Source organism: Ochotona princeps, chromosome 3, assembly GCF_030435755.1.
Source record: "Ochotona princeps isolate mOchPri1 chromosome 3, mOchPri1.hap1, whole genome shotgun sequence".
Lineage (NCBI taxonomy): Eukaryota > Metazoa > Chordata > Mammalia > Lagomorpha > Ochotonidae > Ochotona > Ochotona princeps.
In genome coordinates this window covers 115,834,043-115,852,876 of record NC_080834.1, presented here as the reverse complement: position 1 = coordinate 115,852,876, position 18,834 = coordinate 115,834,043, and the positions used below count along the sequence as shown (strand labels likewise).

General features: G+C 43.5%; 1 protein-coding gene and 1 pseudogene across 1 annotated transcript in view; both read left to right on the top strand.

The window, feature by feature from the left end:
• The window catches only part of PRKCI (protein kinase C iota), an 85,707-nt gene that overhangs the window by 20,435 nt on the left and 46,438 nt on the right, over positions 1 to 18,834 (top strand). Inside the window, exons 2-3 of the mRNA XM_058661128.1 lie at positions 4,867 to 4,988; positions 16,861 to 16,950. Of these exons, the coding sequence (XP_058517111.1) occupies positions 4,867 to 4,988; positions 16,861 to 16,950 (212 nt within the window). The remainder of the gene's footprint in view (positions 1 to 4,866; positions 4,989 to 16,860; positions 16,951 to 18,834) is intronic.
• LOC105942148 (large ribosomal subunit protein eL15-like) lies at positions 13,060 to 13,682 on the top strand (annotated as a pseudogene).

Below are 18,834 nucleotides of genomic sequence, written 5' to 3'. Positions count from 1 at the left end.
GCCAGTCTGAATCCAGAAGCCAGGAGCCTCTTCCAGGTCTCCCCTGCTGGTGCAGGGTTCCAAGGCTTTCCTCTACTTCTTTCCCAGGCCACAAGTGGGGAGCTGAATGGAAAGTGGAACAGCTGGGATGTAATCTAGTACCCGTGTGGGATCCGGTGGAGGATTAGGCAGTTGCACCATCATGCTGGGCCCTCCTCTGCCTTTTTTGTTTGTTTGTTTCCTCTGTGTCTCTCTTAAGGAATACAGCTGCAGTTATTTTTGTAGTTGACTAAAATTTTTGATTCCTTGTTCTCTGTTCTGCGTTCTGACCACCCTTGTCTGTGGACAGCCCCTACTGTGCCGCTTGCTTGCTTTCTTCCTGCTACTTATTTCTCTGGCTCTCCTTCTGTGTTACACATTGCATTGGTCAGTGGGAGTGTAGCGAAGAAAACCAAATCATGCTTTCGTTAAGTTTAGCATTCTACTTGGGATAGAAGATGCACTATATACTTTATCAGTGGTACAAGAAATAGGCAGAACCAGTTTGCATAGGGCCTTGCAGACCTGCTAGAGACTTTTTGAGGTCACTCTGCGTGCCCGATGAGGCATTTGAAGAGATGAAAACAGGAAAGGGACAGGTGATAGGCCTAGTAGTTAAGATACGCATGTCCCATCTCGGGAAGACAGGTCCCTTGCCTGGCTCCTTCCAACTTCCTGCCTGTGTATTCTCTGCAGGTGTTTGGGAAATGGCACCAGCAGATGAAAGAAAAGTCACTCTGTCTCCCACCTTGTGTCTCTCTCTCTCCTTTTCAAAATAAATAACATTGTGGTGGATGTTGTGGTGACGCTGGTTAAAGCCACCTAGTTGGGAAGTCCACATCTCTTGTCTAATGCCTGAGTTTCAGTCCTGTCTTCACTTGAGTCTAGTTCCAGTCGGCACACTGGGAGGCAGCAGGGATGGCTCAAGTACTTTGGTTCTGGCTACCCATGCGGGAGACCTGGGTGGTTGAGTTTCTCGCTCCCAGCTTTGGCCTGGTCGAGCCCTGGTTGTTTGTGTACCAGTAAATGGATTATCTTTTTCTCAAATAAATAAATCCGTAAAAAATAGAAGGAGGCTATTTGTTAAAAAATCAAGAGGAAGGAAATGAGCTATATTAACATTTACAATCCTTAATGGAAAATCTGATACGTTAAGAATCACTATATAACTTGAAATTAAGTCATTCCATCTATGTTTTGCACTTGAATGAATCACTGTGGAGTATTATTTTGTGGTCTGGGCTGTAAAGCTGCCACCTGCTCTATCAGCATCCCATATAGACGTAGATCCCTGTCCTCGCTGCTTTATTTCTGTTCCAGCCCCCCTGCTAATGGCCTGGGAAACGCAGCTGAAGGTGGTCCAAGTGTTTGGGTCCCTGTCCTCTACAAATGGGAGACTTGAATGAACCTCGTGGCTTCAGTCTGTCTCAGCTTTGGTCTTTGTGGCCGCTTGGGGAGTGAACCAGAGATGAAATATATCTTTCTCTCTCTCCCTCCCTTCCTCCCTCCCTTTGCCTCTCAGCTCTGACTTCCACACTTGATCTTAGCCAAAAGGCTGAGAAACGATCAGCTCCGACTTCCAAATAAGCAAATCTTTCCAAGAGAAAAACCACTGTGGCTGCTCTATGGAAATTAAGCTTCTTTGGAAGCTACTTTTAAATATTTTATGGTTTTGGCCATGGTACAATGGCTCAGTGGCTAAATCCTCACCTTAAAAGTGTGCAGATACCGCCCGGCGGCGTGGCTTAGCAGCTAAAGTCCTCGCCTTGAAAGCCCCGGGATCCCATATGGGCGCTGGTTCTAATCCCGGCAGCTCCACTTCCCATCCAGCTCCCTGCTTGTGGCCTGGGAAAGCAGTCGAGGACGGCCCAATGCTTTGGGACCCTGCACCCGCGTGGGAGACCCGGAGGAGGTTCCAGGTTCCTGGCATCGGATCGGCGCAGCACTGGCCATTGCGGCTCACTTGGGGAGTGAATCATCGGACAGAAGATCTTCCTCTCTGTCTCTCCTCCTCTCTGTATATCTGACTTTGTAATAAAATAAATAAATCTTTTAAAAAAAAAGTGTGCAGATAACAAATGGGTTCTGGTTCACGTCCCAGCTGCTCCACTTCCCATATTGGTCCCCTGCCTATGGCCTGGAAAGCAGTTCAGGACAGTTAAAAGCCTTTCAAAGCAGAAAGATCATTCTCTTTGTTTCTCCTTCTCTTTGTAAATCTGCCTTTCCAATAAAAATAAATCTTTAAATTTTTTACAATTGTAAGTCTTATACTGAATAGCTTCTAGATGAATTTAATTAAATGTTAGTGTTTAACACTAATCTAAAGGACATATACATCTATGTCAGTTCCTTTTTTTTTTGTACCTCTGTTAAAATATGAGAAACTTCAAAATCATTTTTGGGAAGAAGTGAAAATGGAGGTTTGAGATGTAAATATTATGCCATAGAAAGAATGATAGGCAGACTTGGGTAGTTAATCCGTGTAGCTCAACATCAGTGGTGACAGCATGGCAGAAGGGCCATCTCTTGGATGAAAGGTAGACTTTTTGGAGGGATGTCACCAAAATATTTGAATAGGATGTAAAGCAGGAGCTTATCAGTTGTAGAACTGTTCATCCGTTAGGTTAAATCTCACAATTGAGAGTGAGTTTCTGGGACTGGCATTGTGGTGTATCGAGTAAAGCCACACCCTGCAATGTTGGCATCCCATAGGAACAATAGTTCATGTCACATCTGCGGAGTGAACTAGCAGTTTGGAAAGACTCTCCTTATCTGATTTTCCTCTCTGTCTTTAATTGACTTGTTTTTCATTTTCATTTTTGAAATTTATCATACAGTTCCATATAGTCTGGGATTCCCCTCCCCCAATTTCCACCCCCCAATTGATTTTTCCCATAATGTCACAACTCTTCATAAGGAGTTACAATTCCATTAGTCTGCTATTAAAGTGTGCCCTGGCATTGCTGGTACAGACAATGTCAGACAGTTCATCATCCCCCTGTCTAGCTATATTCAACACTTTCATTGGGAGTCCATCTTTGGTTTGGAAGCAGAGATGCCTATTACATGTGTCTTCACATCTGGACATGGTAGTCTCCATTACTCCACCACTATGTATTCCAATTTGCATGATGGATTTCTTATATTAGAACATATGGTATTTCTCTTTGTGATTTACTTGTTTCATTGAGCATAATGTTCTCTTGTTGGGACCAAATAGTTGCAAATTGTATAATTTGATTATTTTTAATAGCTGAATAATATTCCATGGAGTAGATGTACCACAATTTCTTTAGTCACTCCTCTTTGGGTGGGCATCTGGGTTGTTTCCATGTCTTTGCTACTGTAGATTGTGCTGCTGTAAATATAGGATTACAGATCCCCTTCTCATATGTAGTTTTAATTTATTTTGGGTATATTCCTAGGAGTGGGATAGCTGGGTCTGTAACTGATTATAAGAATAAATAAATAAATTTTTAAAAGGAGTATGCTTCTGACAAATAACATTTAAGAGTTTTTAAATTTTAGTTTTATTATTGTTGAGAAGGATGCGTGCTCATGTGGGGCTCTGTTTGGGGTGGGAATGGCCTGGGTATGGAGGAATATGACTAGGTTAAGTGTTTCAGTTCTTTTTTTTCTCCTGTGTCCCCTGGTAGGGAAGGGGAGAGGGCCACTTCTTCCTGTCTAACTACATCAGCATTAAAGGTCTGGGGACGGTTGTTTGATGATGCCTTAGAGATGCTGATGGGGGAAGAATGTTCTGAGGGTGTTACTTGAGTGGTTTTGAAAGCTCTGAGATGTTGTTACTTTGTTGAGAAAATCTTTCCGAGGTCTGTTGGTTGACCAAGTCCACCTTACTGCATGCACACACCCAGACACTGGCTGCAAAGTTTAGCCAGGAGAGTGGTCCAACCTGCTTTCCATCCTCTGATGAGGTACTCGATGGCCTCTGCTGGCCTGGATGACCTGGCTGTCATGTTTTCCATGTGCTTCTGGGCATGTTGTCCACTGCATGGGCATCAGTAGCTGTTGAGGCCCTGGCCAAATATGTGTACTCCATGGTCAGACCACATATCTTGTGATTTTTCTGTGGCTGAGGTTTGAGTCCAGTGGTCTAATTGGGGAGTCCCTGAAGAAACCTCACCTGGGGTGACCTCAGACATGACTGTTGAATACAGGGTCTGGTTCACTGTCACCTGTAGCAACCAATGCACACATTGGTGGATGCAGCTGCCTGGGCAGTTCTGCCCCAGTCCAGTCTCTCACATGAACCAGTAGAGGCTGTGGCCCAGCCTACCCTAATACTACAGCCGTGGTCCTCACACACAGAGATGGGTACTGTGGCCTAGTTAGGGTAATCCCTATAACCTCTACCAGGCCTGCCCCAGCACGAGTTTTTGCACATGCCTGCATTTGCTATAGCCTGTCCTGTCCTGTCCTGCATCCATTGGCTCTTATACACCCCCATGGGTGCTGCAGCTTACACATATGCCAACCGATGCTGCCACTTTGTCCAGCCTGGCCCACCTCCATCCCTGTCGTGTTCACCAGTGGGAGCTGCGGCCCAGCAGCAAAGTGCCCACAGTTTCCCTACCAGGCATACTCCCAGCGTCAGAGCTTGACAAATGACGTTAAAGCAAACCTCGTATCTATTAAAACACTTAGGGTGGACTTCCTAAGTAGGAGAGATTGTGTATATTTTTTGTTGTTGTTCAGATATAGTTTACTGGAGGAAATAATGTATGATGTTAAACACAAAATAACTGAAACCTATCAAATTGTCAGGTGTTCAGTAATATGTAAAGCATTATTGGTGTTAACCAATTTCTAACTTGGTTTGTTTTTCAGAGATATCATGATAACACATTTTGAACCTTCCATCTCCTTTGAAGGGCTTTGCAGTGAGGTTCGAGACATGTGTTCTTTCGACAATGAACAGCTTTTCACCATGAAATGGATAGATGAGGAAGGTGAGTCAAGAAACTTTTGATTTAGGGTATTGCTCTCTCACGTGTTTTGAAAGTATAATAAAGTCATAAATTTAAAAGGGAAAAGTATTTTACAAGTTTACTGCCATTCTTACATTTTCTTTAAATATTTACTAAAGGAGTGTTGTAGTATAGTCTTTATTTTGGCCTTTATAGTCCATAATGATGTGACATTAATTTTTTCAGCAGTAAAGTCAATATCTCATAAAATAGTGTGACATTTTACTTTAATTTTGAGTTGAAGTATTATTTTATAAGAGATTATCTTTTTGTTGGCTATTACCTTAAAATGTTACAGAATTAAAGTGATTCTAGTAACCATTATTTCAAATAGATGGTGAAGTTTGATAGCTTAGTGGCTTGTGACCTGAAATCTTTTATTGAGACTCAGTGTCTGACAGGGAGGGATATGGTTATAACAGATTAAGGGCCTCAGAACATGCAAAAAGCAGCACGTGTATGTGCCTGGAATTTCTGCAGTGTTTGAACCAGCCCTTTAATAGAGTAGGAACAGGTGAGGAGGAAACTCTGTAGGCTGAAGAGCAAGGCGTGGAAAGACAGAAAAAAGAGGAACATGGTGGCTGGGCAAGAGCAGAAGCTCACCCAGTCTCAAGTGTGGAGAGTTGTGGAGAGGTTTGAACCTAGCCTTAATATTTGACAGTTAATCTGAGGAATTTATTAGCGAAAGGATTCTCAGATCTCACACAGACTACTGAATCAGAGCCTAAATTCTAATGATCAACAGGTTGAGTTGTATAAATACTAAAGTTTGAGGAGCATAGGAGTAGATTCTGAAAGTCTTTGCAAGCTATGTTATTAGGACTTTATTTTACATGATGGAATGCCATTGACGTGCAATTAAAAGATATCCTCAAACTGCTACTTCTGTGTAATGGTTTTCTATTGTTACACAGATAGAATTTCATTTTAGAATTTATCTTATTCAAAAGAGAAAGAGTACGCATGAGTGAGCAAAGTGCTAGCTTTTTTTTAATATAAAAATTTTTTAAAAGATTTATTTATTTTTGTTACAAAGTCAGATATACAGAGAGGAGGAGAGACAGAGACGAAGATCTTCTGTCCGATGATTCACTCCCCAAGTGAGCCACAGTGGCCTGTTCGCGCCGATCCGAAGCCTGGAACCTGGAACCTCTTCCGGGTCTCCCACGCGGGTGCAGTGTCCCAGTGCATTGGGCCGTCCTCGACTGCTTTCCCAGGCCACAGGCAGGGAGCTGGATGGGAAGTGGAGCTGCCAGGATTAGAACCGGTGCCCACTTGGGATCCCAGGGAGTTCAAGGCGAGGACTTTAGCTGCTAGGCCACGGTGCGGGGCCCAAATTTTATTTTTTATAATGATTACATGGTGGATCAGGGTGGGAAGGATTGAGGTGTAGGGGAAGTGCTAGTTTTTATCCCCTCTGTTCCCTCTGCAAGTACCTGCAGTAGCTGCGGCTGGGTCAGACCAAAGCCAGGAATCTGGAACTCACTTGAGTGGCAAATACCCAAACACTTAAGCCGCACCTGCTGCTGCCCAAGGTTTGCATTATCAAGAAGCTGGAGAGAACAGTAGGAGCAGACTTGAGACTTGATCCAGATCATTTCAATGTGGGATATAGGTATTCCAATGACTTTTTTTAAAAAACAAGATTTATTTATTTGAAAGATGGAGTGACAAAAAGAGGGAAAGAAATGTCTTCCATTTTTGGGTGTACTCCCCAAATTCCCACAGTAGCTGGTCTAGGCCAAGCCAAAATCAGGAACCGGCAGCTCTATTGAGTCTCCCATGGGTGGTAGGAATCACAATGCCTGGATCATCATCTTCTGAAGCACATTAGCAGGAGACTGGACCGGAAGTGGTAGCGGTCTCAGGTGCTCTGATCTGGGATGTGAGCTGGGAATCAATGGTTTCTTACGCTGCACAAAAGCCCTAATCCCTAAGCAGTGTCTTAACTGCTGCTCCAAATGCCAACTGCGGAATTTCATCTTAAGAAATGACAATATTTAGTACAATATTTGATGCCTCTTCTGTTTTTCCTGATTGGGGTATAAAGAGCTCTAGAGAGATATTATCCTAGGTCCAAGCTATAGGTAAAGTCAAATGGATTAAAAAAACTTTTTTTACAATTTGTTTTACTTGAAAGAGTTAGAAGGGGAAAGGTGGAGAGACAGATGGAGGTCTTCCATCAGTTGGCTCACTCCCCAACGGGCCTTAATGGCCAGAGTGGGGCTGGTCTGAAACTGAGAGTCTGGAGGTTCCTCTGGCTCTGCCATGTGCGTCACATGATAGCTGCATCGTGGGGTAGGCCTGGCTAGGCTAGCATAGAGCACCTATCAGTGCAAGCTGGAATGGGAGTGCAGGCTAGTGGGGCTAGGCTACAGTACCTGCTGGTGAGTGCCAGGACTGTGGGCCACCTGTGTAGTCAAGCAGCAGCACTCGCCAGCACATGTGAGATCCACTGACGGGAGCAGGCCTGTAGTGGAACTTGGCGAACTCCTCTGCTAGGCCACAGCTCCTGCTGCTGAGTATGAGATCCAGTGCTGGGGGCCAGCCTGTTCAGGCTGAACGAAAGCACCTGTTGGCACGTGTGTGTGCCAGGTCTGGAGGTGGGTAGGGCAAGGTCAGGCCACAGAACACCCAAATGAGAACCAGGATGGGATTTCAAAATAGCTAAGTATGGATTTTAAATGTTCTCACCATCTTAAGCATGTATTACAAAATGTCAAGGAAATATATGCATTAAACCACATTAGCATCACGAAGGTTTTAAGCCAGAGTAAAATGTGCATTTCACTATACTATTACCTTACATTTTAACTTCTTTAAAGCTACCAACTTTTTGGGCCCAGTGACATGGCCTAGTGGCTAAAGTCTCACCTTGAATGCGCCAGGATCCCATATGGGCACCAGTTCTAATCCCGGCAGCTCCACTTCCCATCCAGCTCCCTGCTTGTGGCCTGGGAAAGCAGTCGAGGATGGCCCAATGCATTGGGACCCTGCACCCGTGTGGGAGACCCAGAAGAGGTTCCTGGTTCCCAGCTTCGGATTGGTGCAGCACCGGCTACTGAGGCTCACTTGGGGAGTGAATCATCGGACAGAAGATCTTCCTCTCTGTCTCTCCTCCTCTCTGTATATCTGACTTTGTAATAAAAATAAATAAATCTTAAAAAAATAAAAAAAAGCTACCAACTTTTTACATAAGTTCTCAAAACATGCTTCACTGGTTTAGATAGCAGTGTTATGACCCCAGAGTGAAAATTATAATCTATAACAATAAAATGATAATAATGGAAGTACCTCTAAGCCAATCCAGTTTTCTAACAGGTATAATTTTCTTCCTGCTTGGCAAACTTGCTTGTAGTGGAGGTCTGCTGATAACAAATTATTACAGAATGGCCTGGCACCATGGCCTAGCAGCTAAAAGTCCTTGCCTTGAACGTGCTGGGATCCATATGGACGCCGGTTCTAATCCCAGCAGCTCCACTTCCCATCCAGCTCCCTGCTTGTGGCCTGGGAAAGCAGTCGAGGACAGCCCAATGCTTTGGGATCCTGCACCCACATGGGAGATCTGATGGAAGTTCCTGGCTTCTGGCTCCGGATCGGCACAGCACCAGCCGTTGCACTCACTTGGACATTGAATCATCGGACGGAAGATCTTCCTCTCTGTCTCTCCTCCTCTCTGTATATCTGACTTTGTAATAAAATAAATAAATCTTTTAAAAAAAAACCAAATTATTTCAGATTTTTCTTTATTCACTATTTTTAGAAAAAGCTTAATTTAGGTTTAATTGTCATATAGCAAACTATATATTAAAGTCTTTCAATTTAATGAGTCCCCACAAACAACAAAGACAACGTACAGCCATTTCTCCCAAGTATTTCTTGGTGCTTTGCAATTCTTCCCTTCCGATCCTCTTTTCCCAGGCAACTATTAGTCTGTTGTTACCGTAGATTGGTTGACATTTTCCACAGTTTTGGGGGTAGCAGGTGTTCTTTATGGGGAGGGGGTGTATTTCCTTTACTCAGCATAATTATATTTTTAAGAAGATTGATTCATTTATTTGAAAGACAGAGCAACAGAGAGACAAGATCTTCCATTCACAGGATCACTCCTCATGATAGAAAGCGCTGAGCAGGGGTCCCAAATCAGTAACTTCATCCTGGTCCCCCACAGGGATGGCGGGTGCCCAGGCACTTGGGCGGTGCTCTGCAGCTGGAACCAGGTGTATTAGAGGGAAGCTGGACGGAAGATGCGGCAGCCAGGACTAGAACTGACATTCTGACATGGAATGTTGATGTTGTAAATAGTGGTTTTACTTGTATAACTGCAACAGCCTGCTCAGCAAAATTACTGATGAGTGTTTTAGGTTATGTCAGTATGTGTCAAAATCTGTTTCTGGGGCCAGAGTGACTCAGCTGACTTAATCCTCCACCTTTGAATACCGGGATCCCATATGGGTGCCAGTCCATGTCCTGGCTGCACCACTTCCCATCCAGCTCCCTGATTCTGGCCTGGGAAAGCAGCATGAGATGGCCCAAAGTCTTGGGACACTGTACCCACATGAGAAACCTGGAAGAAGCTCCTGGCTCCCAACTGAAGATTGGCTATTACAGCTTTTTGGGGAGTGATCCAGCGGATGGAATATCTTTCTTTCTGGCTCTCCTTCTCTCTGTAAATCTGCTTTTCCATTACAAACAAATGGATAAATTAAGAAAATATATATTTCTTGGGCCTGGCACGGTAGCCCATTGGCTAAAGACCTTGCCTTGTATGCACTGGGATCCCGTATGGGCGCTGGGATCTCATATGGGTGCTGGTTCTAATCCCCACAGCCCTGCTTCCCATCCAGTTTCCTGCTGGTGGCCTGAGAAAAGCAGTAGAGGATGGCCCAAAGGCTTGGGACCCTGTACCCACGTGAGAGACACAGAGGAGGCTCCTGGCTCCTGGCTTCATATCAGCTCATCTCCAGCCTCTGTTGCCACTTGGGGAGAGAATCAGAGGACAGAAGATCTTTCTCTCTCTTTCTCCTCTCTGTATATGTGACTTTCCAATAAAAATAAATAAATCTTGGGAGGAATTCCAGTGCATAAAAAAAAATGTGTCACATAATGCAATGAAATTAATAAAAAAAAATAGATCTTTATAAAAATATTTCTTTTTTGTTGAGTGGTACTGTATTTATACAATAGTTGATCTACTCATCTCTTGGTGGTTGTTTGAGTTTTTACCTGGATTTGAGTATTACAAGTACAAGTGTGTGAACAGTCATGTGGAATTCTGTATGGGTACGTAATTCTTTTCTTCTTAGTAAATACCCACAAGTAGACTGGCTGTATGATTGGGGTGTATGCTTATCTTTCTTTCTTTTTTTTTTTTTTTAAAGATTTATTCATTTTATTACAGCCAGATATACACAGAGGAGGAGAGACAGAGAGGAAGATCTTCCATCCGATGTTTCACTCCCCAAGTGAGCCGCAACAGGCCTGTGCGCGCCGATCCGATGCCGGGAACCTGGAACCTCTTCCGGGTCTCCCACGCGGGTGCAGTGTCCTAATGCATTGGGCCGTCCTTGACTGCTTTCCCAGGCCACAAGCAGGGAGCTAGATGGGAAGTGGAGCTGCCGGGATTAGAACTGGCACCCATATGGGATCCCGGGGCTTTCAAGGCGAGGACTTTAGCCGCTAGGCCACGCTGCCGGGCCCTATGCTTATCTTTCATACAGCAGTAAAAAAAAAAAAAGTTTGCAAAGGAAGTACATGGGGGCTGTGCCCCGGGCACAGCCTTTGACACATGGCTTTTTGTAAGAAGACTTCCTGTGTTCTCCAATGAAAAACCAGTTAAACTCAGACCAGCACTCCCATACCAGATGCCAACATCTTAAGTGGTAGCTTCACTTGCCATACCACAGCACTGTTCTTTATGTTTCTTGTGCTTTAGATGTGTTGAGTGTCTTGCAGCTGTGGGTTTATAGTTTTCATCAAATTTGGAAAGTTTCTGGCCAGCATCTCTTTGGTTTTGTGTGTGGTGTTTGTTGGCCGTAGCCCCCGTTGGTTAGGACATCTGAAGTACAAATGTTAGGCTTCCTGGAGGGGTCCTGAAGTTCACTTCTGTTTTTTTCTCCTACAGTGTTTTTCGTGGCATTTTGATTTTGGATAGTTTTGTTCATATGACCTCAGATTTACTCTCATTTCACAATGTCTACCCAATCTACCTTTCATTCCATCTAGTGTATTTTATGCTTCAGAAACTGCTGATTTTACTTCTAATAGTTAAATTAGGTCTTCTAGAATCTTTTTATTACTTAGCATACTCAATACACCTATCTTTTTTACTTTATTGGATATAGTTCTAATCATTAAAGTTACTGAAAGAATTACACAAAGCATTTTTAGCTTTGTCAGTTTGGCGTCAGTTAAAATTATTATTTTTTTCTCATGATGGGTTGTATTTTTTTTTAACGTGACTGGTAATTTTTATTGGATTTTGCCTTATTAATTTTTGGTAAGATTTGTTTATTTATTTGAAGGCAGAGTTACAGTTAGAGTAGAGAATAGCCTAGTCTTCTGTCTGCTGGTTTACCCCCAAAGGGCTACAGTGGCTGGGGCAGGGCCAAACCAAAGCCAGAGCGTAGAGCTGCTTCCAGGGCCATTAACAGGGAGCTGCGTTGCAAGTGAAGCTGCAAAGCTTGAACCTTGCTGCAGGGGGCCAGCCTCTGTCTAAATGAGTTTTGAATATATTGTATTACAAATATTTTTGAGCCCTTTTCCTTAATTAAATGACCTGGATACAGTTGATCCTTCACTCCTTGCTTTTCGGTATTCATTTATTTTGTCCAGCATTCTGTTGTTGTTGAAGGGGAGGATTCACTCCTATTATTGCATTTTTGCTGAAGTGGATATTGAAGACAGGCAACTTTGTGGAATTTAATTTACTCCTGTAACTACCTCCCAGGAAAATGAAACAAGAAGCCATACATCCACTACTGTTTTGATTGGGCCTAGTAGTGAGAGGATGACCAAATGCATCTTTGGAGGTTGTTGCAAATCTGCATTTTAAGCAATGTTCCCCGCCTTTGGTTACTCTTTTAGGTATGGAGAACAGTGACTCCCAAGTGGTGTACAGTGTTCTGAACCCAGTCTCCAGGCTCAGAGTGGCAGTCGGAAGCGCCTAACGGCCAGAGTGAGAACTTTGGGAAGGATATTGGGGAGAAGAGTGTGGTAGTAATGTCTAAGGTTGCCAGCTTTGCTTTGTAGTCCATGTTGATTCTTTCAAATTGCAACACTGATTCAGCCATATGCTGAATAATGAAATACAGCGTTGCTGTGTTCTGAGTGTCATTTACCATATCTCGGTCAGTTTTTTTTTAGATTTATTTTATTTTTATCGCAAAGTCAGATATACAGAGAGGAAGATCTTCCGTCCGATGTTTCACCCCTCCCAAGTGACCACAACGGCTGGTACTGAGCCAATTTGAAGCCAGAAGCCAGGAACTTCCTCCAGGTCTCCCACATGGGTACAGGGTTCCATTGCTTTGGGCTGTCCTCAACTGCTTTCTCAGGCCACAAGCAAGAAACTGGATGGGAAGTGGAGTTTCCAGTATTAGAACTAGTGCCCATATGGGATCCTGGCGCGTTTAAGGCGAGGACTTTAGCCGCTAGGCCATGGCACTGGGTCCTTGTCATTCTTTTTAATCTTGGTATTTGCTAGACTTTTTCAGGTATAATGCTCTAATTTCCTCTTCATAGGTGGAAAATGTAGATATATTGAAAAATGAGCAACCTGATTTTTTAATGATTTATGGCTTTTTACTAGAAAGGCAGATTATTGCAGAGAGAGGGAAAGACAGAGGGAAAGGTCTTACATTCGCTAGTCCCTCCCCAAATCCTGCAATGTCCAGAGCTGAGCCAGTCCAACATTGCCTTCACTGCAGAAGTCACTTGAAGTGTAGAAATCACAGTTTGTTGGCTGTTGGATCTTGTAGAGATTTCGGAGAAAAAAAAGTTTAGAAATACCTTATCACGCCTTCTGTCTGCTGACACCTGTCATGTAGCCCAGATGGGTGCGTGTAAGTACGTATAGGAGCTATGGAGAAAGAAGCAATTGGGTGGGATGCACTTTCTCACAAAGGTGGGCTGCTGGCAGTACCACCAGCAGTCTTCCTTGCACAGGGCACCCTGCCCACCCGGCTTGACAAAACACATAGACAGGGATATAAAACCAAGCAACGTTGTACCCTGCATAGGATTCATGTGCACCGACTACGTTGGCTGCAATCACCCAGTTCCTAAGGATGTGACCAACAGCAAGCCTATCCATCATAGTACGAACCAACTAATGTTTGCGTTACACCTTCAGTCTTGCCAAGGGACCAGGTGGCACCACTGTGGAGCTCTGAGAATCCTGAGATCCTACTGGGTTGGTGAAGAATCCATGTACACATTCTTTGAGGTTCTCCTTGTGGAACCAATCCATAAAGCTGCCAGAAGAAATCCTGGCACCCAATGGTCGCCGTGCCAGTCTACAAGCACAGGAAAATGCATGAGCTGACAACTGCAGGCCATAAAAGTCATGGCCCTGAAGGGGGCCACAGGTTCCACCACGTCATTGGTGCTTCTCATTGTGCAGTCTGGACAGGGTCCAGCAACCCTCCAGCTGCGCCATTACCATTGCCACAGTAGTTTGTAAAATTCATGCCTCACAAACTACCGAGGACAGTTAATTGTCAGGATACCACATTTAATGAGAAATACTGGCGACAAATGGATGTAATGCTTTCATTTTTGAAAACAGATATTTCCTAAGCATCTTACACTTGATCTTAGCCAAAAGGCCGAGAAGCGATTCCTAAGCATCTTGAGATTGACTGATAAGTGCATGTTTGGTTACCCAATACTCTGTCCACTAATTCCATAACGTTATAAATTGTTGCTGAGGTTATGTTGGGGCTTTTAATTGATCGGGATGACACTCTACCAGCTCTACCTTCAGACCAGAGATGGTCTCCCCAAGAAGCCGTTGAACTTATCTGGACAATAATAAGATGCTGGACTCGGGAGAATCAAGATGGCGGAATAGGGTAAGGACACGTTTATGCGGACAGAAAAACATTTAATCAGATGAAGCAGAGAGGACATATTTCAGGAAATAGGAAGGGACAGAACAACAGCAGAGGGGTACCTGGAGACTGACAGACACAGGAAAGCAGCAGACACAACGGTGTGGTGTTGTAGAGACTGATACTCCAGCACTGCGATCTAAACTCCAACAGCATCCAAAACTCCACCAGCAACCAGGTGGGAAGGGACTCTCATTGGGAGCTCGGGTGGTGAACCCAGACTAAGAACTGTCCGTTCTGCTGGTCCGTTTGATTTGACCAGGAGCAGAGACAGAGCAGCAGATTTCAGATGGGCAGTGCGAGGACAGAGTGGATTTCACAGCCAAGTCAGCTCCTTAGAGCTGAATTGGGCGCCATTTAGCAAAAGGAGAAAAGGGCAAGGGAAGGGACGGAGCATGCGCTGAGCTGGGAGTGAGCTCATTTCTGTCTCAGTGAACTGCAACGACGTGGCATTCTACGTGTTCCACCCAGGACAGGTCTGGGTAGCCCTCGGATCTGACGGGCAGCAGATCAAGAACTGTAGTGGTTGTATATCAGGCGCCATTTTGGGCACTGTGGCAATAGCTTTGGGACTGCAGGGGACAATAGTGAACTGCGCATGTGCTGCTCTCACTAGAACTTGCTGAGGTCCATGATAGCACAGGTCGCACAGGTCGCACAGGAAATTAATACTGACTCTGGCATCGTATTGGTCAAAATAGGTCCGTGTGGCACCCAGACCTAACCTCCAACAGGTTCCAACAAGATCAGCACCACCAACAACCTAATTATATAGGACACCTGGTGTCTCTCTAATCCTGGGACCTGCTCCAACCGGAAGTAGGAGAAAGGTTGCAGTGACAACAGTGCAGCCTCAGCACGGTATCACAAGGGGTGGAGAGTGGTGAGCCAAGAGCTGGGGCTGTGGAGACCACGGTGGAAATCTGACATAAGAACCCAGACCTGGAACTCGCTGGAGGTTGTGGCACAAGTGGCTGCAAGCAGGAAGTTGTGTACCAACCGCAATAAGTAAAATCGCATTGTAGACCTGTGGGTGACAAAGCTTAGAAACCTGTCCCAAGGAATTCAAGACTCTGCTAACAGGAAGTACAATGAACAAGAGCAAAAGAAGAGACAAAGGCACAGTGAATATTACCGAAGACTCCCCTGCAAAGGAGCAAAACCCTATGCCAACCTCAGAGTTAACTGAGGAAGACATCGAGAAAATGTGGCACACAGAATCCATAAGACTCATTTTAAAGATTCTGATAAAAAATGAGAAGCTCATGCAAGAGTTCAAAGAATTTAAGGAAGCAATAAAGCAAATCAAGGCTGATATATCAGAAGTTAAGAACACAGTAGAGCAAATTAAGAGTACAGTGGAGAGTCTCCAAAATAGAATGAAGCAAGCAGAAGAAAGAATCTCAGAATTGGAAGGTATTTCCTGTCATAGGGGGAAGCAAACAAAAAGCTGGAAGCAGAGCTGGATCAGGCCAGAAAAAGTATTCAAGAATTGAATTAAGAGGCCAAATATAAGAGTTATGGGAGTCCCGGAAGGTGCAGAAAGAGAAGCTGAGTTTGCAAATGTCTTTAATGAAATAATAAAGGAAAATTTCCCTAATCTGGAGAAAGAATTGGGAAACAAGTTCCAGTAGGGGCACAGAACTCCCAACAGGCTTGATCAAAAGCAATCTTCACCAAGACACATGATAATCAAGCTCTCTTCAGTCGAACATAAGGAAAAGATCCTTAAATGTGCATGTGAAAAAAAATCAATTGACATACGTGTATTTGCCAGCAAACTCCAATTTTCCACCAAGAAAGTTGGAGAAATGAGATGTTAATCGTGTTTCAGATTTCTTCTATAACTAGAATTCTTTGAACTTTCAATTCTTTGAAATTTAGTCAACTGGATTTATTTTATTTTATTTTATTTTTTTTAAGATTTATTTTATTTTTATTACAAAGTCAGATATACTGAGAGGAGGAGAGACAGAGAGGAAGTGGAGCTGCCGGGATTAGAACCAGCAGCCATATGGGATCAAGGCAAGGACCTTAGCCACTAGGCCACGCTGCCGAGCCCAACTGGATTTATTTTTGAAACTGGAAGAATAACATACATACTTCCTGAGATGCTATTAAAAAATGTTTTATTAGAAAGGAAGTGTTATAGAGACAAAGAAGAGTTAGAGAGAAAAATCTTCTATCCATTGGTTCACTACGCAAAAAAATGAGTGCAAGAAGTGGAGGTGAGTGCATCCAAAGCTGGGAACCACAAGTTTTTCTGGTCTCCTGTGTGGGGGTACTGGGGTCCAGAGGTTCAGGATAGCCTCAACTGTTAATGACCTCAGCAAGCCATTAGCAGGGAGCTGGATCAGAAGTAGAGATGCCAGGATTTAGACTGGTGCCTATGTGGGATGCTGGCACTGCAGATGGAGGTATTGGATACTTCAATAACCCACTATGCCATCATGATATTCACAGTGTGATCAAGATAGATTCTATTTACTAGATGTTGAATATACACAATATTAAGAAAAAGATTATTTGTATGTTTATAAAATTTGATGTCTGTTGACCTCATATAGTATGTCATACAAATAGAAATAGAAATTTTATTGCATATATTTTTAAAAAAGGGACTTCCCTGAATTTTGTGCTTTTCCAATATTTCCCAAATTATGCTGTAGAATCTGTTTACTTCTATCATACCAAAGGTTTTAAAAGTGAACTTTATTTTTTGTTTTTGTTTTTTTTTTTAGGAGACCCATGTACAGTTTCATCTCAATTGGAATTAGAAGAAGCCTTTAGACTTTATGAACTAAACAAGGATTCTGAGCTCCTGATTCATGGTAACAGGATGTTTTATACCTTTTCAGATCTATACTTTTTGAAAAATAACTTTTTTCTTGGTTATTTTATTTTAAACATTTACTTATGGGACTTCTGTTGTGGACTAATAGGTTGAACTGCCTCCTGGTGTGCTTGCATTCAGTATGGGTGCTTGTTCAAGGCCTGGCCATTCCTCTGGTTTAACTCCCTGCTAGTGTCCCTGGGAAAGTGGCAGAAGATGGCCCAAGTACTTAGGTGACTACACCCTCAGCAGAGCACTTGAAGAAGCTCCTGGTCTGGCCCAGCCCAACTGTTGAGCCATCTGGGGAGTGAACCAGCAGCTGGAATATCTCTCTGTCCCTCCTTCACTCTGTAACCGTGCTTTGTAATTTTGGTTTAGTTATTTTTTTCTTCAAAATTTATTTATTTTTATTGGAAAGACAAATATACAGAGTTAGGAGAAAGATCTTCCATCTGCTGGATTACTTCCCAAATGACAGCAACAGCTAGAGCTGCGCCATCCAAAAGCCAGGAGCCAGGAGCTTCTGCATCTCCCATGTGGAATCAGGGTACCAAGGCTTTGAGCCTTCCCCTGTTGTTTCACTGCTTTCCCAGGCCACAAACAAAGAGCTGTATGGAAGTGGAGTAGCCAGGACACGAATTGATGCCTATATAGGATCCCAGTGCTTGAAGGGGAAGGATTAGCCTGTTGAACCATTGTGCTGCCCCTCCCCCCCTGCTTTTTTTTTCCAATGACAGGGTGGAAAGACATTATGTGAACTGGTTGAATTTCCATGTGTCCACAAACACCAGCAGGATGGATGTCAGGAGCCAGGAACTCCATCCAGGGTTTCAGAGGTTTCCCATATGGGTATCAGAGGCTGTCTTGTGCTGCTTTCAAGACCATGTGCGTTAGCTAGGGTTGGGTCATAGTGAATGATCCTTCGCTTAAACCTGGCTCTCTGATGTGTGATATAGGTGGTCCAAGCTGTGGCTCAACTCTTTCTTGACTATTTTGAAACATAAGGTTGATGTCGCTTTCTGTTTTAAGTGTATGTGTGTCTGTGTGTGTTTATAATCTGTAGTTTTTTGAAAGGCAGAGACACAGAAGTCTCCCAGCCACTGATGGGCTCCTGAAATGCTCCAGAGGAGCCAGGGATGGGCCAGGCTAAAGCCAGAACCTAGAACTCTGTCCAGTTCTAGGCTGTCTGCTATGGATTGCAGCGACTATCACCACTGCCTCCTAGGATGTTTCCAGGAAACAAATCAGTAATGAAGTGGTGATTTGAAGCCAGATATTCCAGTATGAAATTTGGGTGTCTCATGGAAGCTTAACTGCTGAAACAACCACCTGTGCCTGGATATTATTTTCTTAATTTCCACACAGTTTTCCTCATTCAGTAATTTCTCAGATGTCAGAAAAACTAGAATCAGTGTGTTTCTCATGATCTTGTGAAATTTGTGATCTGTGTATACCTTCCTGGTATTAATGTGATCTCTCACTATTTCACATTAAATGTGTGATAGTTTGTTGATATCCTTTTAGAACTTTAGAAATTGTATATTGTTTTGATTATTTTTTGCTTGCACAAAATTAGAAATGCTTGTAGTAGTTGGTGATCAGTGTTCTGAAAGTCTTTGTTTTACTGCATTTTATGCTATGCCCCACATTTGTTTTCAGAAATTATTTATGCTTCTGCTTTTGGAAGTATATAATATTACGACCTATACTTACTATACTCTGCTCTCATTTTATTCTTTGAAAGATTTATTTATTTGAAAGTCAAGGTTACAGAGAAAAAGGAAGAGACAGATTTTCTGTCTATACATTGCTCCCCACATGGCAGCAAAGACCAGCACTGGGCCAGGCCAAGCCAGGAGCTTCATCTAGATCTCACATGTGG